The following is a 22,290-nucleotide window of genomic DNA, read 5'->3' on the forward strand; positions in this document are numbered from 1 at the left end:
CATCTGTCTAAAAACATGCAATATGCAATTTTAAGTAATATACATAAATCTCATGTATATTACGGGAAAAAGAGAAAGTCTGGAATATTATTTAATAATAGGGAAAGACAACCTATCCAGAAGTTTTTTGTTAGTTGATGTTGTTTTAGTTTTGTGTGTGTGTGCGTGCGCACGTGCGCACACATATGATGAGATGTGGGGAAGAGAGGTTGTCTATGTTATGTAAGTATATGTATATGTAATATTTACATAATATCTAGGTATAGGATGGGAGGGGGAGGGGAGTTAGGTATATGTTGAATGTATTTTAATTGTACAATAAAATAATAATTTTAACAATTTTTCAGCCCCCCAGGGGCATCACTAAGGGAGTGAAGGGGTGTGTGGATCACAGCAGGTGATACCCTAAAGGGGGGGGGGGTGACACGACCGCTCCCTAAACATCTGCCTTTGGGCAGAAATGGGCTGCATCCCTTTAAAACTCTGAATAGATGGTGTACATGAGGTGAGGCTCAGTGGGAAGAAAAAGGAGAGGGCCCAAGATTAAATCTTGTAAAAATTTGAAAATTTAATTTTTTTATTTACTTTTTTAAAAAAAACATTCTCAAAATTCTTCTTAAATTTTCTTTAAAGACATTACATCTGACCATATTTTTGCCTTAATTACATATGTACATGCAAATACATTTAGGCTATGCATGTGATATAGTAATTTAAAGGCATACTTTTAATTTTGCTAGTTGTTTATGTCATAACTATTATGATATGCAGTGATAGGCAGGAATTATGATTTATGAGTAATGTTAGAACAAAAAAAATACTTAGATTTCTATATGGTGTGGTATGGGAGGACATCAATGGGAGGGGAGTTGACACCATGAGTTTCTGCAGCAGGTGATGCCAAATGTAATGAAGCCATTGCATCCCACTCTGCAGGAGTACAACCATTTCTGTGCAATTTTCAAGTGCTTTTTGTACTTCAGGACTTTAAGGAAAATTAGTCTGCACAAAAATGCAAAAGGTTTTTCTGTGCAGAAAGCATATATATTTTTCATATAACATACTGATTCCTCTGCAAAAATACTGGGGTTTATGCAGAAAGCAAGCACATGCAAGGAAACTACATATTATTCTTATGAAATGAAATCCATGTATTTGTGCATATGGCATAAAATTAAAGCAATTTACAGAAATATACCAATTTCTGTGCAAAAGAACCATATGCAATTTTCAAGTATGTGTTTTCTGTAAAGAAGAACCAGTAGTTTTGGACAGGAATCAATGTGATTCATGCAAAATGCATACCCCCCCAAAAAAAACCCTACCTGTGCAGTAAAACCACATTTTTTGTGTGTGCAAATAAATTTTACCCAACAGAGAATTTCATAGCTGATCTTCTTTTCTTCAGCAGAGTGTCTCATGAGTCTTGCTGAGGATGTGAATCTAACAAGAAGTCTTCATTTCCCTAATCAATCCATAATCATTATCTTTTGGGGTATAATGGAACACAGTTAATATCCAGAAACTCTCAGACAACATGGGTAGTGAATTTGGGGAATTGTAGTCCAAAATAGCTTATTCAGGCTCTGCAGCTGGGATAACTGGGTGTCACTGATGTATACAGATGTGAATATACAGAAAAATGGGTTCTTTTCACCCATCCACCCCAATGCAGGGCCAATGACAGAGGGCACTGATCCCTCTACACTTTAGAAAGCAAATTTGTATTACAAAATCTTAATTTTCTGCTATTTCCTATTTACTTGATCACCTGCTCTCTGCCTGGGAAGGTGGATGAGTAGCAATAGAAATGTGGGACATTATCTGCAATTTGAGCCAGCTCTGGCAGACTAGATAGACATCCATTAAACTAGAATATCTCTTTAAATAGGTACCTGTTATTTGCCATCAAGTTGGCTTCAACTAATGGCAACTCTACAAATGAGAGATTTCCACAAGCCCCAGTCATTGACAACCCTGCGAAGGCTGTTTGCTCTGCAAAGCAAGGGCTGTGGCATCCTTGATTGAGGTCTTCCTTTTCTACTGCCTTCCGCTTCACCATACAGTATTGTCTTTTCCCATGAGTCATGTTGTTCATAAGTCCAAAGTATGACAGGCTCTGTTTAGTAATTTTGGCTTCTAGTGAACGTTCAGGCTTCATCTACTCTAGAACTGATTTACTTATCTCTTTAGTAGTTCTTAGTGGTCTGCGGAATCCATGAGAGTCAGCGTGATGTAATGCTTTGATTACTGGACTACATCACTGAAGACTAGGGTTTGATTCCCAGTTTGGCCATGAAACCCACTGGGTAACCTTGGGTCAGTCACACACTCAGCTTTAGGGGAAGGCGATGGCAAACCTCCTCTGAACAAATCTTGCCAAAAAAACCCTGTGATCGGTTCGCCATAAGTTGGAAATAACTTGAAGGCACACACAACAACAACAGCAACAACAACATCTTATCCATAGAATTTTCCTCCATTACATTTCAAATAAACTGATCTTCTTCCCTTCAGCTTTTTTCATTTTCTAGTTTTTACATCCATACATAGAAATTGGAAATTCTATGACATTAAAAACAAAGACAGTGAATGTATTACCAGCTATGCTTAATTTGATAAGGGACTTCTCTATAGACATTAATAGAACTATGTAGGATGCAAGTAGAACAGGAGAAATTGATACTTTTTCCAGTGGTATGAAAGCATCAATGTGTATCTCTCCCTGAAGGGTTGTGATTCAAGCAGCTCTCCAGCTATTGTTTGATTACCATAACATACAGCATTCCTCACCACTACTTATTCTGGCTAGGGCTGATGCAAGTTGATGTACTTAATCTAATGCTTTGAAAATTAACTAATTATGAGTTTTTTCTTAAAAGCCCTTGATCTCCCTTCTGAAACTGCCAGTTCTTTCTCACCAGCCACATATTTGACAGACATGTAAAAATTCTTGTGCATCACAACTATCATCCCACTGCTGCATCCATCAGTCAGTAGCTCAGGACGAAGGGATCTTCAAGAGATTGACTTTCATGTTGCTTACTAGCTGCTTCTTTTGCTAGAGAGCAGATCTAACAAATCCAAAGGCCTGAAGGGGCACAACCTGAGCAATCCCTTCATTCATCTCTGCTTTCAGAGTTCTTAGTTGGAACCTTAGAGCGTGTGGTGGAAGCAATGTCTTTCCTTGATTTGTAAAAGCCCACCACTCTTGAGCACTCCCCCCACCCCACCTGGTGTCTTATAATTAACAAGTTTGAGAACAAGGGTAAAGAAGGAGATTAATCCTGGCTTCTGGGCTGCATCTGGCTTTAAGGTTGCTTAATTTATAGATTTTATCTGCCTCCTTGGTCATTCTCAGTTAGCCAACATCAAAGCCAATTAAGCCTACCCTGGAGGAGAGGTCAAATCTAGGTTGAGTTTAACCTCAACAAGATAGCTAGCCTTAAAAGTTTTTGGAGCTTTTTTAAAAAAATAAGATATTTGTAAACAGCAGGGAAGCACTGTTGGATGAAGGTTAAGTCATAGTTCATTTTCTGTTGTTGGCAGAGCTGTTGAAACACACCAACTAGTACCACTGAATGTATAATCATTACTCTCTCTCCCCCATGTTTTTATCATCTCCTCCCATGCCTTATCTCCCTCCCCCATATTCCTTCTGCCACTCACTTTCCGGAAATGGTACCTATAAAAAGTTATGTCAGATAAGCAGCAGAGTTGGCTCTCTTTTTTCAAACATCTAAAGAAGTGTGTCTGCATTCAGGAATAATAGTGTGTGTGTGTGTGTGCGGGGCAATCAACACCTTACTTTTACAGCAAAATACAATCAGCAAATTGCTTTTATGGCAATATATTTTATAATTATGCACAAGTGTTCTCTGCAGTAATAACAATAATAATGTTCTGTAATAAAGGCAAGCAATGTCCCATGCCTAGAAAAGTTGAGCTCTTTTATTGTGCACAAATTATACCAACTGTGCAAAGTTTTAAATTTTCACTTTCTATCCTAGGCCCACCATAGCACTACCTTTCCCTGGTGCATGCTTCTATGTGGCAAGAGACTATGATACTGGTAACAGTATTGCTGATAGGATATCCTGCATCAGACAGGCTTTTGCTAAGCAGCCAGAGTAAACATATCAAAATAGAGAAAGGACATACAGTCAGCCCTCCTTATCCATGGATTTTTTATCCACAGATTCAAGCATCCACAGTTTGAAAATATTTTTTTAAAAGTATCAATTCTTGATATCAACCCTTGATTTTCCATTTTATAAAAGACACACCATTTTGCTATGTCATTAATATTTTATGGGACTTGAGCATCTACAGATTTTGTTATCCATGGGGGATTCTGGAACCAAACCCCAGTGGATAACAAGGATCCACTGTATCACTTTTTCTGACAAAGACATATCACTGTTGTTCACCTTACTGGTTTGCTGTATAAAAATGTTGTTTTAATCAGCTGAGTTGTAAGGTCCTTTGCAATGGAGTTTTTGTTTGCTTGTTGTTAACCACCCTTGAGTTGATCTTGACCCATGGCGACCCCATGGATGAGACATCTCTAGGGCTCCCTGTCCACACTGTCTGTTCACTTCCTGCAAATTCATACCCATGACCTCTTTTATAGAGTCCATCCATCTAGCAGGTAGCCTTCCTCTCTTTTTGCTTTCGTTTCCTAGCGTTATTGTTTTCTCCAATGAGTTGTGCCTTCTCATGATGTGTCTGAAGTACAGTACGACAGCCTCAGTTTTGTCATCTTGTATTCCATGGAGATTTCTGATTTGATCTGTTCTGAGATCTATTTGTTTGTCTTGGCTGTCTGTGGAATCCTCAGCACTCTTCCCCAGCACTATCTATTTTCTTAACTGTCTAGCTCCCACATCCATACATGGTAATAGGGAATACAATGGTTTGTAAGATGCTAACTTTTGTGCTCAGTTGTATATCTTTGCATTTTAGGATCTTTTCTAGTTCTTTCATAGCTGCCCTCCCCATTTTTAATCTTCCTCTGATTTCCTGGCTGCAGTCCCTGTTTCTATCCATATTTGATCCCAGGTATGAGAATTCTTTTACTATTTCTATTTCTTCATTGTCTAGATTGAATTTGTGTAGATTCTCCGCAGTCATTATTTTTGTTTTCTTTTGTTAAACAGTAAGCCTGCCTTTGCACTTTATTCCTTGATCTTTCTTAGTACTTGTTCCAGGTCTGTGATGTTTTCTGCTAGTACTATGATGTTGTCTATATATCTTAGATTTTTGATATACCTTCTTCCTGTTTTCACTCCTCCTCCTTCTGTGTCCAAGCCTCTTTCTTACAATATATTCTGCATATGAGCTGAACAGGCAGTACAAATCTAGTATATATAGACAATGGGGGATCACAACTCAAGAGGAGAGGACAAGCCTTGCATATAGGAGAGCAGGGCAGAGTCCAGATTTAAATTCAGTCACTAGCATCTCCAGTTGAGAGCAGCAACTAGCGGCAGTGGTGTCCCCAAGCCAGGTGTCAACCTGTGCAGGGGCAGCTGCCACTGGGTGGGTGGTAGGAGCCAAATGAAGAATGTCTGATGAAAAGGTCAGTGAGCTTCAAAAGCTTGAATCTTGCATTTTGTGCATTTTAGGTGATTGAATAAAGATATCACTGTTTTGTGGATTTTGGATATTTACTGTAGATTGAGTGAGTGATGTTCATTTTTTGAGCGCTTGTTGATTGCTGAAGTTGGAAGCTTTCACTAGAGGTTCCTCCTTAAAATGATAGTTTTTCCCAACAGCACTTGCAACCAGTCAAATGGAAATGTGCTATATCTTTAGTTCAATCTTGATAGGGCTGGAGGAAATGTATTGTATTCCATTCTTTCCCCATTGTGGAAATATATGGCAACAGCCTCTGTGGCCAAGTATAATGCCAGCCTTTGATCCTGTACTTTTGTGTGTTTTTGTGTCAGACACCTGATCTAGGAGCAAGAGATTCTGGGAAGTTAGGGCCATTTCATTCCAGACAATCGTCTGTATTAATAGGCTGTGTATCTCTCCCCTCATCAAGTGATGATGCTGTGGTTGTTCTTTGTGTAGACCTTAGAGACAAAAACCAAGAAACCCTTGTTTTGTTAGTTACTGTTAACTTTTGTGCCTCATTTCTACTTTTGAAATGTATCAAGCATTCAGAAGCTGAATTAAGCTCTTAGGAGAGATCATAACAAGGCCAGGCACACTAAAAGGGTCTTAAATGGTTTCATATGTGTGTATGAGTGCCTTCAAGTCACCTGTCAACTTATGGTGACCCCATGAATTTTATAGGGTTTCATAGTAGTCTATTTTCCCTTGGGCTCAGGTGTGATGCAGATTTGCCACCTGTTTTTAACTATTGTTTCATTTGTATATAAGTTAAAGGCTAAAATATTTGTAGCAGTATTTCTGCCATGAAGATAAATGGAGAATAGAAACAGCTTTTAGAGAACTGATCCCATTAAGCACGTTATGAGACTTGGATGTAAAGCCACCAACAAATACCAAGTGCTGTAGGTTATATTTCAGAGGAAGGAACTGACAAAACCATCTCTGAATATTCCTCACCTAAGAAAACCCTATGAAATTGAGGGGGTTGGCATTAGGTTGACAAGTGATTTGAAGGCACATACCACATAAGGTAACTATTTCAAATTGATTTACTCAGCAATACAAAAAAAAATCCCAAGAACTAATGAAAATTAATAACTCATTGTGCCTTCTAAAGTGAACTTTTCAGGCACAATATGTATTTAGGGTTTCAGCTTGTGTTTTAACAGTGTACTTAGTATTAATCAAAGAAAGATGGTGGGGGACTGGGAGGTTCCCACCAACTATCAGCGTTACTTCAAAATATTGGGGAAGTTAGCTTTTGCAAGAAGCTTGATAAACTTTGGACTCTTTGCACCTGTTTATACCAGTATTAACTGAGGAGAACTGCAGGTTTGAGGTAAATTAAGAGAGTTTTATTTAGAAAATATGCAGAGTGCAGTCACACACACAAGAAAGCAATTCACACAGACACAGCATTCAGAGCTAACTGAAATGGAAAAACAGAAAGGTGATAGCAGAGTTTTACAGTTTTGCAGTGAAGTGGTAATTACCTGTCTGATGAGTAGACCATGGAAAGCTGGAGTGGCTCAGACTGGAAAGTCTGAGGGTGACACAGAACATACAGAGTGTGGATGTGTATGCCACCTGTGTGCCCAGAGATTAGGATTTGGAACCATATTTATACCCAAAATATAACCCCAAGTGGTGAATGATCTCACCTGGTAACAACGGCTGGATGTCCTGTCCCAGGAATTGACAATGGGATTCCAGACAGGTTGATGCACTTAATTTTAGTGTGACAAAAACAATGATTGGATCAGGATATTCGCAGGATGGGTGGACAGAGAAGTTTGGCTGGGTGCACAAACAGAGATTTGGTAGCGAAGTTGGCTTACTACTTGGGGTGCAAGGAGATCCTTTGTCTCAAGTTGTGAGAGAAAATGCAAATGACTTGAGGGAAGGAAAGAGTGCTTAATACACCCACTTAGGCCCCTATTGCAAGGAGTTAAAATAGTGGCTTACCTTTCCCAAATTCAGTGCTAATTTGGGAGGCAGCCAATTCCTATCATGCATAAATTGCTGCCCAAGTCCATTCCTGATGCAGCCAGGGTTGTCTAAGACACTTTTGCAGCCATTTTAGAAGCCAGCTAAGACAACCCTGGCTGCATCTGGGAGAGACCCGGGCAGCGATTTATGTGTGATAGGAACTGGCTGCCTCCCAAATTAGCACTGAATTCGGGAAAGGTAAGCCGCTCCTTTAACCCCATGCGATAGGGTCCTTAGGTGTCATTGTCCCATTACCTGGATGTGTACATGCCTTGGGACATGTTCCTTTTTTGCTGGGAACCTGACTTCATGTTCCTAAAAGGTTGTTTATCTCTCAAAAACATGCTATCTCTAGATATGAGATATAAAATTATGAGGACCCCAAAATATTGTGCAGGCTATGCAGAGGGTGCTAACAAAAAGTCCAATTATTTGTTTTTTAAATTGTTAAGTAAGGACATAAGAAGAGACATATTCAGACCAGAGGCTTGTTTAGCCCAACATTCTGTTCACTAGTGGCCAGTTAGTTATCTATGGGGAGCCCACCAGTAGTATAAGCATATTGCTTCTGATACTGGAGGTGTTATATCACCATCCTGATGAGTAGCCATTGGTGGTCTCACACTTCATGAATTTATCTGGTCCCACTTTAAAGTTATCCAGGTTGGCAGCTATAATTACATCATGTGGCAGTGAAATCCCTCTGTCTTCTATTGTTTAGCTTCAGAAAATGACACTGAGTTTTAGCATTATGAGAGGGAGGAAAGTTTTTTTCTATCTACTTTTTCCAACTGTGCCTCATTTTATAAACTGCTATCATGTTTCCCTTTACTTTCCTTTTTTTCCCTAAGCTAGAGAGCCCCAGATGGTGTAAGATTTCCTTGTAGGTCAGTTGCTCCAATTTCTTGATAATTTTGGTTGCTTTCCTAAATGTATTATTTTAGGGGCAATGATCAGAACTGAAAACGGTATTCCATATGTGATCATATTATGGATTTGCATAAGCATGTTATGATATTGGATGTATTATTTTCAATTCTATTTCTAATTATTCCCATCATTGAATTCACAGTTTCTTTTTTAACAATAGCCACACTTTGGGTGAAAATTTTGATCTAGTTGTCTCCCACAACTCCTTCCCCCTCCTCCTTCTTTATTATTGTTTATTTACATGTGCTTTACAAGTAAAACAACCAAAAACTGGGTTGCTGAAAGTGTACAATCTAAAATGTGTATGTGTGTGTATATACATACACACACATATGGGGGGAAGGGAAGTTATAATAAAATCATAAAACAATGCCATACAAAAACAAATTATGCAGATAAAATACAAAAATACAATATATAAAGCAAACTATATGTAATTGAAATATAAAAGATTATAAAATTCCAACGTTGGAAAACAAAGATGAACAAAGCTTACCAAATAAATAAATAAATAAAAATGAATAAATCTTGTGATCCCTTTAGGGTTGTCATAAGTCAGAAACGAAAGCACACAGCCACAACAAAGATAGCATGTCTATATTCATTACTAAATTGCTTTGATAGTGTTACTAGTAGAGATCCTTTGAATCAGACACTTCAAGTTTCTTAGCTTATTTCCTGTAATGCCCTCCCTAGTAGACAGAGTTATATCACCTCTAGAACACCCTTTCCTATCACTCCTATACCGTTTTATCTGGAGATGACTGTATGTTTTCCTCTGGTCTCTCCATTCTGCCATTCTTTTATGATCAATATGTTTTCCCTTAAAATGGGAATGAGAAACATGTAGCCCTCCAGGTGTGGTTGGACTGCAGCTGTGAACAGCCATAGCCAGCATAGCCAATGTTGAGGAATACTGGAAGAAAACATATGGAAAGCCATATAAGTTCCACCTATGCCTTAAAAGCAAGGATCCCAGCTCTTCCATTTTGGCTTTGAGATTTCTGTCACACACACACACACACACACACACACACACACACACTTCAGTTGTCTCTGTCACATGCATTTCCCACTTAGGCCTCTTTGACTGACTATCATATCTGGCTGAATGGTCATATCCATGTCAACCCCATCCCTGTTTGGGCAACATAATTATTTTGTGTGTGTGTTCATACATTGACAATGATTCCAGCCAAAGTGGATACTTCTCAACTCCTGTTGACCTTCCCCCAATGTTCAGTTTAAAAACTGTTCTGCCACCTTTGTAATTTTACATACCAGCAGTTTAGTCCCAGCCTGGTTCATCCTTTTCATATATGCCAACCTTGTCCAGAAAAATTTCCCAGTAACTAACAAATATAAAACCCTTCTTCCTAAACCAGTGTAATCTGCTACACTGAAACGCCTTGGCTTTACCTGTTTAACTGGTGCCATGTAAGGAATAGTTAACATTCCAGATGAAGTTAGTTTGGAGGTCTTCACTTTCAACCTCTTTCTTTAAAACCTCCATTTGTCTTAAAGGACTTAATTGTTATAATCCCTGACATCACTGCTGTCAATGCACACCAAAACAATGGACTGCTCCTAAGCCTGGTTTGAGTGTTGAATTAGGACCCAAATTCCCATTCAGCCATGGAAACTCACTGGCTGATCTTGGACAAGTTGCATTCTCTCAGCCTTAGAGGAAGTCAATAGCAAACCTCCACTGACCATAATTTGCCAAGAAATCCCTGTAATAGGATCATCATAAGTTGGAGATGACTTGAAGAGATATAACAAGAACAGCACCTATCTATTGCATGACAGTTTATCTATATCAGTGCTAGTCTTAGTGGTGGTCCGTGCTGGTGCCAGTCTGCAAGTTATTTGCTGGTGCTTTGTGGCAAGTTACCTGAAATAAAAAATACTGTTGTAGTCAATGGGCACAAATATGATGCCAGTCCCTGCCACATTGGAAAGAAAACCCTGCTAGTCTCTGACATCAGGTAGCCTGAGAAGCACTAATCTAGATGACATGTGATGTTTCCAACCTTTGCATCAGACAAGCAATTCACCATGGGATCCCCAAGCTCATCACATTTCTAGCTGTATTGGTTTAAAATGATCAAATCACCCACTGCTATAAACCACAAGTCCAACAGAAGTGCATCCTTGGCATGAGGGAATATTTAACCATATTTTTTTCTCTTTCCCTAAGACTCTCATTTTTTAAAACTACTTTTATATTGTTTGGGTTTTGTGTTTGTGGTGGGGGGGGGCATACGTGTGCAATCTAAAATTAGGTGCACCACTGAAATCTGAATAGGATTTGTGGAATTGGAAGGAAAAGTTTTTGGGTATCCTTACATGCTTTTATATGTGTCTGTCTGTTTTCAAACTGCAGTAAAAACCGGCTTGTGACTATAGTGCCAAGTGATGCTCAGTTCAATACCAGAAGAGCCTACACCAGTGAAGATGAGGCTTGGAAGTCCTATTTGGAGAATCCCTTAACAGCGGCTACCAAGGCTATGATGAGCATCAATGGGGATGAAGACAGTGCTGCTGCCCTTGGATTACTGTATGATTATTATAAGGTTGGGAGCTCACATTTTGTACTTTGGCTTCCTAGAAAACTGTGTCCCTGAGCAATTTAATCTTCTGTTGTTCAAGCTGCTCTAGTTTCTACTGCATATTCAGGCTCACATTAAGATGCTGGTTATTATTAGGGGGCATTCACACTTACGCTTTTGTCCTGTGGAGATCCGGATCTCTGTGGTGACGCAATACAGGATTGATGTTCCCACTACATTTAATGCGACCAAATTTCTCTGAGGCAATGTGCTGTTTCATTTCAACATGGAGGCACCACCATACCTAGGAACAATCCCCACAATCTGGATCAATTTGGTAGCATACTTGCACAGCCAAAGATCCAGATCATTCTGGACCTTTAAAAAAGACATGCTTAAGAACCCAGTGTCAAATACACTGGCTTATGGAGGTTTTTCCATGCCCCCCTGCAAATGGTGCTGGGTGTATTCAGGGCCAGTGGGAACGTCGTGGAAATAACCCAGTTTCACACCGGGTTATTTCTGTAGTGTAAATGGGGCCTTAATAACAAATCCTTAATGATTTGGATCAGATTCTTTTAAGGGTTACATTCTCCTGCACAGCTGTATCTACAGTTTATGGTCATCCTCCAAGGTTTTGCTCTGTCTCTTAGTCTTCACTTGGAAGACTTCCTTGGAAGTCTCATGAATTAAATATGACCTACCAGCCACCAGCCCTACCATACATAATCAATGCTCTTCTGGCCAGTCTTGGCCTTAGGGAAACATCCCCCCCCTTTTTTTTTTTTTTTTACAAATAAACATTACTATTGTACTCATCTAACAAGTATCCTCTTGTTTCAGATTCCCAAGGATAAGACAAGATCGTTGTCTGTTAATAAAGTGAGTGATAATCAAGAAGAACAGGATAAAAGGTACAGTATTTTTGAAAATAGCACACCAAGAAAATAAATCTAAAACAGTCTGATTGGTTATGGACAGAAAACAAGCATGATGCCTTGTGATTATCTTTCTTCTCACCCTCCCACCCTTGAGTTCCAAAAAACACCATGAAGAGGAGGCTGTTAAGGAAAGCAGCTGTGACACATAGCTCAAAATAAAATTAGTCAAACTTTTTATTTTAAATCAAGTAAATGACAAGCAAGGGGAGGAGGGCAAAAGGGATAATTTGTGAAGATTATGGAAGTCTGCAAGCAAAGCAAATGACTTCCCAAAGTGCTATAATATCAGGTCCACAAGAATTTCTCCTAGCTCATGCCTTGAGGTTCTCTATGGAAGTCATGTATCAAAGCTTCCCCTCAACCCCCATAACTAGAAGACTAAACTTGAGGGAAATTTTCTTAGACATCTAAGGCTGCATTTGCATTGCATAAATAATCCATTTTGGCACCACTTTAGCTGCCATGGCTCAGTGCTAAGGAATTCTGGGATTAGTAGTTTTGTGATATATTTAGCCTTCTGTCAGAGAGCTCTGCTGCCACAACAAACTACAGATCCCAGGATTCCATAGCATTGAGCCATGGCAGTTAAAGTGATGTCAAACTGGATTATTTCTTCATTGCAGACGCAACCTAAGTAAAAATCAATAGGACTTAAATAACAAATTAAAAGCATTGTTTATTCTTCTTTGAGACCAAGCACAAATAGTTCTTCTGTCAAATAATTGTGTGGTTCAGAAAAATGCTCTTACAGTTCATTCCCCACTTACCACATAAAAATATTTCAGTACTATTGCTCTGCAAAATTTGTAATGCAGAAACTCCATATATATATATATATATATATATATATACATAATCATAGTCAAACCTTGCCAAAACACAATAGCTTCAGTACTTAGATACATAATAATAAAATCAAAATAGGTTAATTTGAGGAAGTTGCATCCCCCTTTCCCCGCATTTTTAAACTGAGTGCATTATTTGTTTGTTTCCTTTTTTCACTCAGAAACTGTCTTTCCACCAGTGAAACTCAGAGTAACCTGAACAACAGCAGTGAAAACAGAGTGCAAGTCTTGAAAACTGTGCCAGTAAACCTTTCCCTGAATCAGGAGCAGTTGGAGATTTCCAAAAGGGAGCAGTTCAATTCAAATGTATCTGGAAGCCCAACCTCCATTTCTGTGACAGGAGTTATGGTAGTGAAAGCAGAAGAGTACACACCTGTTTATATGGCTCCATCTGTGCATTATGCACGGGGAGAAAATGAAGAACACCGAGGAGTTATATTTGAACATGCACATTATGAAGTGCCAAGCATCACTGCCCATTCAACGTACGTGAAAGATGATCAGCGCAGCACTCCAGATAGTACTTACAGTGATACTTTTAAAGATGGAGGGGCAGAGGTATGTTCATGGGTTGGGCACTGTTGAGTGTGGAAGTTCTTATTTATTTAGTTGTCACATATGGGTCCAATGTTTCCTCAAACAAGCTTCTCCCATTTGATCCCCACACAATATGAGATAGGTCAGACTGAGACATAATAACTCACAAAAGGCCACCAATTGAACTTCATGACTAAACAGGGATTTGAAATAAAACCTTTCCTCAGCCCATAGTGGATAAGAGCATTCCAATAGCCATCTTCAGAGAGTCTGCTCTGGGTCCTCCATTATGGAAGATGAACCAAGAGGCAATCAGAGAGCCTTCTCAGTATGTATGCCTTGTGTTAGTGCTTGGAACGGTTATTTATTGCAAAAGCTAACTTTTTGGTTCTACTTTTTTACACTTGATGCTTGTTACTTGTAGGTAGCGTGACACAGGATGCATTACTTTTTAATAACTTAATAATATCACAGTCATACCAAAAGGACGCAAGCCAAAATTTTGAGATAATGTTACAGGTTAGCTATATATATATTTTAAGTAATTGCATTATCCATTTTTGTCCTCAAAGGTAACATAGTAGCAAGTAATATTGTTACTTGTAACACATTTCGTCTAAGTTCTGTCCCAGCTATGGAATTTTCTCACCATGAAGGTCTAACTGAAATCAACATTACTATTTTTTCAATAATAGGCAAACATTTATATTCTCCCTGACTCTTTAGTGTATTATTTTAATGCTATAATTGATCATGTTTTACTGGTGACTTTTTGTATTTTGTCCTGGAAGTTTTAATGAATGCATTACGAGTAATTTGTTCTCTCTCATATAGTTGCCTTGAATCCCATATTGAAAGAAAGGAGAAATATAAAAGCAATATAATACAGAACAATTCTCAGTAGTGGAATAATGAAGAGATAATATTGTTCTTCTATCTTACATTATAACTTTGTGTGTGTATTGGAAATAACAATAATATATTATTTTACTTATCAAATTCAGCAGTAGGCATGATATTATATTGTTTTACACTGAGGAAAACAGTCTTTAATATCAGTCTTAAATTTTATTATCTGGCCTGAATAATGGTTTCTGAAACGTAGTGCACAAAAATGCTGCTGAGGTTGGTCCACAGGGCAGAATTTAAGAGCCCCATAGCTTTGAGGGGCCTTCAGATCTAGTCACTGTGAGCCCAAGCGTCCTTTAAACTTTCCAAAGAGCTAGAGTGAAATTTTCTTTGTGCCTGGCACCTTCTTTGTCTAAGTGGCCTATAGTTCTATCTATGGTGCGTTACAGACTGCCGAGAAGCAGCGGTCTGCTGCCGCCGCTGGTTGCAACAACCGGGAACCGCAACAGCCAAACGGCGTGGTTCCCGGACGCTGCCAAGAAGGAGCGCGAAAATCGCGCTCCTTCTTGCAGCCGTGCGGACACACAGCATCCGCTACGTCAAAATGGCGGCGGCCGTGTGGAACGGCCGCTGCCATTTGTTACGGACTCAGTCCGTAATAGGAGTAGGGGCGTCTAGAAGAGACGCCCCTTTTTCAAACTGGGACGTCCTGAGGACATCCGAAATGGCGGTCTGTAACCCGCCTCTGTGTCCCTTTATCCTGACAGTGCCACTGAGTCAGTGTTGTTAGTCTTATATGGGTAGAGAAGGCTTCCTACTACCAAAGTTATCACTTCAATAAAGACAGAACTGTGGGGACATGTAATAAGGATGTGATGGAGGTGGCAGATCTAATGGTCTCATTCCTGTTCTTCCTTCTATCCCTCCCATCTAATTTTCAGAGTTTGGAAACTCTGAATATGGAATTTGTAGTCAAAACAATAATTTTTCCAGGATTTATGTTTTAGTTTTGTAGGGGTGAACATGTGAATAGGCTTTAGGTCAACTCCAAATTTTAAACTGAAGAAAATACTAAGGCAATTGAACATTTTGGATGTAAGTTATTTCCCCATTATCCTTTTTTACTTCTGTGATCTCTTTCCCCCCCAATATGGAAGTGAATGCTTTTTCTAAAATGCCTTCTTCTGTGCCTCATGTAAAATCAAAATATGTGTCTGGCTTCAAAATTATCAACAGCCCTGCTTAGGTCTTGTAGAATCCGGACCATGGCTTCCTTCCTCATTTCCTACTGCATTCTTCCTTACCAAGCATTATTGCCTGTTCTAGTGAGTCATGTGTCCTCATGATATGGCCAAAGTATGACAGTCTCAGTTTAGTCAGGCTTGATTTGCTTTAGGATCCATTTATTTGTCTTTTTAGCAATCCATGATATTCGTAAAACTTTCTCCAGCCCCACATTTCAAATGAGTTGATTTTCTTCCTATCAGCTTTCTTCACAGTCCAGCTTTCATAGCCATATGTAAAAATGAGGAACTACAATGGCATGGACAGTCCTAGTTTTAGTATTCATTGATATATTTTAATACCTTAGGCTGTTGTCTAGACCTTTATAGTTGGCATTTCAAGTCCTTGACTGCAGTCTCCATTCTGATTAATGACTGAACCAAGATATGAAAAATCTTCAACTGTTTCAATGCCTTCATCATCTACTTCAGTTATGTGACTTGTTATTCATGACTTAATTAAGGCTCAGTGATTTGATCAAATATATCCTAAGCATGACTAAGACTGGAGCCAAGCCACTTTAACCATATGTAAATTCATGGAAAATTAACTCACAGATAAATCAGGTGATCATATGAATTATCTTTTGACTGCCATGACAACGTCAGCAACTCACCCACTTTTGGGGTGCTGGGCCTGGTCTTGAGTCTGCAGTCTTCATGTGTCATTTTCAGGCATTAAAAAAGGGTGCAAATTCTTGTTTGGGGGAAGTTCAGCTATGTGTGTGTGTCTGAATGACAAACTGTGAATATAACATTTATAATGTTTAGCAACATTACTGGCAACCATTCCTAAGTGTCAGGTTTTGGCCTGAAAACCTCAGGGCCTGAGATGATCCTGAATTGGTAACCCCTATCTACCTTTGATGCATACTTCTTCTCCTTCTTCCAGAAATATCGCAGTGGTTCTGTGGGACCTGAGGAATATATTTATGAACAGACAGCCACGTAAGTAATAGCAGTTGGTGAATATTGGAAAAAATGGATTTATGGAGTCTGTAGTGTAACATGTATGGCAGGCAGGACTCCAGTTTTATTTATCTTATAATTAGTGGTCACTGCTTTCATTCAGAACATTTTGGTTCCCTCCTTCAGAATACTCCCTCCCTGTTTTCCATTCACTGACTCACTAACCAGTGATACCAGAATTGTTTATTTTTATATTGTTTATTTTTTCATTGAAGAGAAAGAGCTGAAACTTAGTATGTGTGTTATTTGGGAGACAATAATTACAAATAACTCTGAAAACTTAGCATTTTATTTCCTTCCTGTCAAATTGAGATAGTGGATGTCACTGATACATTTAATGGACAGTATTTGTATCACATAATGAAACGATGAATACCTTGGATATATGCCTGCCCAATGGGGATTTCTCCTTCACTTTGTTCCTGGATATTAGTTGAAACCCTCACTCTAAAGACTGGCCTCCTTCCACAAAAATAAATAGATAAATAAATTGCACAGATGAACAGCAGGGAGTGCTTGGGAGTGGTTTTCCTATATTACTATACCATGCGGCTGCAGTTGTATGTGGATTGTTCTGCATTGGTATAAGAAAAAGGAGACACCTCCTTAACTTCTCCTCATTGCCCCCTCCTTAAGAAAAGGAGTGATGACCAGGTGGAAATGCATGACTGGATCTATGTACATGGTTGCTATATTTACACACTAGTGTGAATTGCCCCATGGAAAAGTACACTAGCTGGGAAATAATAACAAAAAGGCAAAAAGCTAGTTAGTATTTGGATAGGAGACTGCCAATGAATACCAGCAGCTTTAGATTATATTTCAGAGGAAGGAACTGGCAAAACCACCTCTGAATATTCCTTGTCAAAGAAAATTCTATTAAATTCATGGGGCCGCCATAAATTGACAGGCAAATTGAGCGCGCGCGCGCGCGCACACACACACACACACACACACACACACAACCTCTATCAGCAGTTGTTTCATATATGGCTAATGGAACATAGAACAGAATCACATGCAAATGTAGAGAAATTATATCCGTTGATTTCCCCTCATACTTTTAGGCCTCATGGCCATAATACAAATAAGAAATTGGTCTGTATATATGACTAAATCAACAACTTGTGCATTACGAGATATTGCAAAATTGGTCAGGAATATTATGTCTGAGTTTGGAGTACTCTCTGTTCTCAAACGGTCCAAATTACTATTGATTAAACAATAGTCAGGATTATTTCTTCAGTCTGATTTTAGTTTGCAGTAAGAATTTAAAGACCTTTCCCCATTTTTACTGGTGATGATTACTGAATAATAAAACAATATATCAGTAGACCTACAGAAGAATTTAAATTAAAGATTTTTGTTTCAAACTTTTCTGATTTTTTCTGCCTTAATTGGAAGGGCTGAAGAGTTTGCAAACAAATCATAGTAAATATTCCATTTTAATAAGATCAATTAAATTGTATTATTTTTAAGAGCTGTTAGTCTCTTAATGAGGTACCATAAGGTCAGAATCTCTATTGTACTTATAGTGACTCCAGGTTCCATTAGCCACTACAAGCACTTGTAACTATAGAGTCATATCCTAGCCCATGACTTACATAGCATAAGCAGCAACAGACCCTAATTGTCTTTGGTGTAGCTCTACCATGTGCAGATTCAGACTTTATAATCAATTGGATCCAGATTTCATAATCTAAAACTGTAATTGTTTACACATTGATTTGTGAATATGTCTCATTGAGCTCAGTGCCATTACTGCCTCTCCCACCGTTCTTCCCCAGAGAAAGAAGTGTGGTGCCTCTGATCCTGGAGGTACAATACAGCTACCATGCATAGTAGCTATTAATGATCTTTTCCTCCATGGGATTGTCCAATCCCCTTTTAAAACTGCTCAGCTCGGTGGTCTGCTCTGCAACAGGTGCTAGTGAATTCCATAATTTGGTTATGCATTGCATACAAAATACTCCCTTTTGTTGTCCTGAACCTTCCACCATTTAGCTTTATTTGGTAAACCTTGAGTCTGGTATCTAGTGAGAAGAGGTAAAAAAAACTTCCCTGTATGCACTTTTAATACATCATATATCTAAGCTTAAAAGCTGAAAATGTTGTGATGTTACTTTGTGGGTCTCTGTTTCTTTTTCAACTCTTCGCTGTTTCATTTTTGAGATGCAGTGGCCAGAGTTTTAACCAGAATTTCAAATATGGCTGCACTATAGACCAGTGTGGTGTAGTGGTTTGAGCATTGGATTGGGACTCAGGAGACCAGAGTTTGAATCCTGGGTCAACCATGGGTGATCTTGAGCAAGTCACACTCTCTCAGCCTCAGAGGATGACAATGGCAAAGCCTCTCTGAAGAAACCTGCCAAGAAAACTCCATTATAGGGTCACTTTAGGGTCACCATAAGTTGGAAACTATAACAACAATAATGATAGATTGGTACAAATGCATTATGTTATAGGCAATGTTCAGTCCCTTTCCCAATTTATTATTTTATTTTATTTATGGTATTTATACCCCGCCCTTCAGCCCTAATGGCTATCAGAGCGGCTAATTAACCGTATCATGGAATTTACCTTTTTAAATAACCAACAGAATATAGATTGCATGTTGTAATTCTCCTATCTACTACAAGCCCAAGATACTTTCCTTGACAGTTATTGCCTGCTCAGATACCATCAGTATATATGTGTTTGTGCAGAATGTATCTCTTTACAATTATTTACACTGAAACTCATTTGCCATTTTACTAGCTGTTTACCCATTTTAGAGAAATGCATTTGAAGTTCTTTGCAGCCCCTTTTTTGTTTTTACCATCCTAAACAATGAGGTGTGGTCCCCAAATGTGATCACCTGAAGGGACTTCACTTCTTACCTCCCTGCATTTGAAGAAATGAGACCCTTCTGGTGTGTGCTCTGCAGACTGGATTACAAAGGCATTAGCTGCATTGCCTCCAGATAAAGAGAATATTTAAAAAGTGGCAAAGTATATCCTGTCATATAAACTTTTAAAAAAGAAAAAAAAAAACACAAAACTGTTTTTAAAGCAAGAGAAAAAGATAGTTAACTCCATTATCATCAATATTAGACATTTTGTCAATTCAGTTTTGAAAAATATGACATTGCTACTTAAATAATTTTTCTGAAGTGGAGAAATGAACTTGTCAGTGTGGTAGCTTCTTCCTGTGCCATTTTGTCTCTGGGTTTGCCACAGATTGAAGAGCTTGGGAAAGTTATTTTTGGGACTGGAGACTACCTGAATCTCACAGCCAGCAGAGGCCATGGAGTTGTCCTGTCAAAAGTAACATTTCGAAGCTCTACACTTAACTTGGTTTCACATAGCCTGTCTTAACACCTTGAGATAGCAGCTCCCTTTCCTGTGGCAGTGACAGGAGCAGTTTCTTCAAAGTTCAGTTTCTCACAGCAGGAGGAACTGCAACAAACTATTGTAGAAGAAAGATAATTGAAATCTTTTCTGTCTTCTAACTCTTCCATTCTTGCTACCATCCAGTGCAAGCCCTTCCATCATCATCAGTGTTTTACTTGTCTATGAAAGCAGGTTTCCAGAAAATGCAAGATTTTAAAAAAATGACAGCAAAAGTTTAGGACTTAGTTCTGTAACATTATTTGATTATTGCAGTTGTGCATCCCAGTCTTTACCATTATCCTTATTTATACCATTTATCATTATTTGGAAAGAGGCATGTTCTTGGCCAGCTCAGAAGGTTTAGATATCAGAAGCAGACGACAAGACAGACCTCATTTCTATCTTTTATTTAAAGAAGCATATTGGAACTGACAGTATACTTTACTTTAAAGAAGGAAGGGCACAGTGTCCCCCATTGCACCTGAAAGTGGCAGACTATGTGGCATGCCCAGCTTTGCCTTCTAAGAGAAAAGAATGGCTAGGGAACTCAAGAGAAATAGAGCCAATGTTATAGTGGCAGCCATCCAGCCACCCAGTCATTTGTGTTTTCATCATGGATGATATACAGAAAAGTGTTTTCTCTGTCAAATTGTGGAACTACATTTGTATTGTTCAGGTCCAGCTCAGTGCAATAGGTGTAGCGTCTAGTTGGGTATTGTCTGCGGCCTTCTGTATGGATGTGCTTGGTACTGTGTGATATCAAGCAGCTATGATATCTGAATTTTAGATCATAAGGGCATTGTGTTCTTGTTTTGAAAAAAAATCCTTGTATTTGAATGTTTTGTTTTTACTCTTTTCATACAGCAGCACATTTCGGTACACTTTAGAAGCCACTAAATCCCTACGTCAAAAACAAGGAGAAGGTCCAATGACCTACTTGAACAAAGGCCAGTTTTATGCTATAACTTTGACTGAGACTGGAGACAACAAATGTTTCAGACATCCCATCAGCAAAGTCAGGGTATGGCTGCTTTTTTATGAGATTGATAATATCAGTTCTCTCTTGTATGTGCATGTGTTTGTGTGCATGTTTCTTTTCATGCTGCCTCTCTGAAGCATTCTTCTTGTTAATGTAAACTCAATGCTGCCTGAAGGTTTAGAAGGCATGCAATTAAAGCAAGTTTTATTGAAAAAACAGATTTTCTGTAGAAAAATGTTTTAGACTACTAACTGCATCTCAGTTCCCATTTATTTCAAATATTTATTTCAAATATTTATTTCAATATGTATTTTAAATATTTGAAGTATTTGAAATATTTACATGTCATTCTTCATTTAAAAAAATCTTCCCATAATAGCTTATAAACAATGAACAAGAACAAATGCAATGGAAGATGTTTAAGTTTGGTGTGCAGAAAACACTTTCAAGAGGGATCTTCCACATTGAGGCACCAGAACTATGTTTAACATGTGATTGAACAGTAGAATTTAAAAGACTTAAGAATGATTTTTTTTTCTAAGCATTCTTCCTTTAGTCCCATAAATCATCTGATTATTGTTCCATGGTTCTTCTAGAGTGTGATCATGGTTGTGTTCAGTGAGGATAAAAACCGAGACGAACAGCTGAAGCACTGGAAATACTGGCATTCCCGGCAGCACACGGCCAAACAGAGGGTTCTTGACATTGGTGAGTGAGACAGTAGGCTTGGGAGCGTCTGTGGACATTATCAGACAAGGGAAATTGGAAATATAATCCAATGGCAATCTGAACACAATCGTGGGGTTTAATGTTATTGCGTGATAGACTACCACACACAATTTCAGGCAATGGGAAGTCAGTCTGAGCGCAATCATGGGGTTTCACATTATTGCGTGAGAAGTGATCACATGCAATTTTGGGCAATGGCAAGCTATTTTCAGGCAATGGGTAGTCAGTTCAAATGCAATTCGAATTCACGTAAATTCACTGAACTAGCGAATTCACATGAATGCATTCTGGCCCCACTTTCTTTTCATTCAAAATTAAGAGAAATTCCTTCCATGTGATAAACTCCTGTGTTCACTGGAGCCTTTTGTTGGACTGGAAATCACTAGCAGAGAAACAAGAACAACCACTTCCAAAAACAGATTTTTTTTTTCCAGGTGTAGGGATAATCAGGTAGTCCTGGACAATCCCAACTGGGTCACTTTGTGCACCAGTGCTGTAGTAGGGCAATTGTCAACCCTTTCCCTTTTTATATTTGATGTTTTTAATTTGTTTTTCTTTTCTATATGGTAATTTTATCTATTCCGATTTTAATTGTTATTATCTTAGAATGTATGCCTTGGGCAGGCTTTTATATACTCCTTAATTTTACCGACTTTGTACAGCGCTGTGTATAATTACAGCGCTTTAGAAATAA

At 38.6% G+C, this 22,290-nt stretch overlaps 1 protein-coding gene across 1 annotated transcript in view; it reads left to right on the forward strand.

Moving 5' to 3' along the window:
• GRHL2 (grainyhead like transcription factor 2) overlaps window positions 1–22,290 on the forward strand; it is a 212,425-nt gene that overhangs the window by 111,845 nt on the left and 78,290 nt on the right. The window contains exons 2-7 of the mRNA XM_089518384.1: window positions 10,928–11,117; window positions 11,937–12,007; window positions 13,041–13,437; window positions 16,441–16,496; window positions 20,753–20,909; window positions 21,464–21,575. Of these exons, the coding sequence (XP_089374510.1) occupies window positions 10,928–11,117; window positions 11,937–12,007; window positions 13,041–13,437; window positions 16,441–16,496; window positions 20,753–20,909; window positions 21,464–21,575 (983 nt within the window). The remainder of the gene's footprint in view (window positions 1–10,927; window positions 11,118–11,936; window positions 12,008–13,040; window positions 13,438–16,440; window positions 16,497–20,752; window positions 20,910–21,463; window positions 21,576–22,290) is intronic.

The sequence above is a fragment of the Sceloporus occidentalis genome, unplaced genomic scaffold, assembly GCF_023333645.1.
Source record: "Sceloporus occidentalis isolate IW3139 unplaced genomic scaffold, rSceOcc1.0.p SCAF_3, whole genome shotgun sequence".
In the NCBI taxonomy this organism is placed as follows: Eukaryota; Metazoa; Chordata; class Lepidosauria; order Squamata; family Phrynosomatidae; genus Sceloporus; species Sceloporus occidentalis.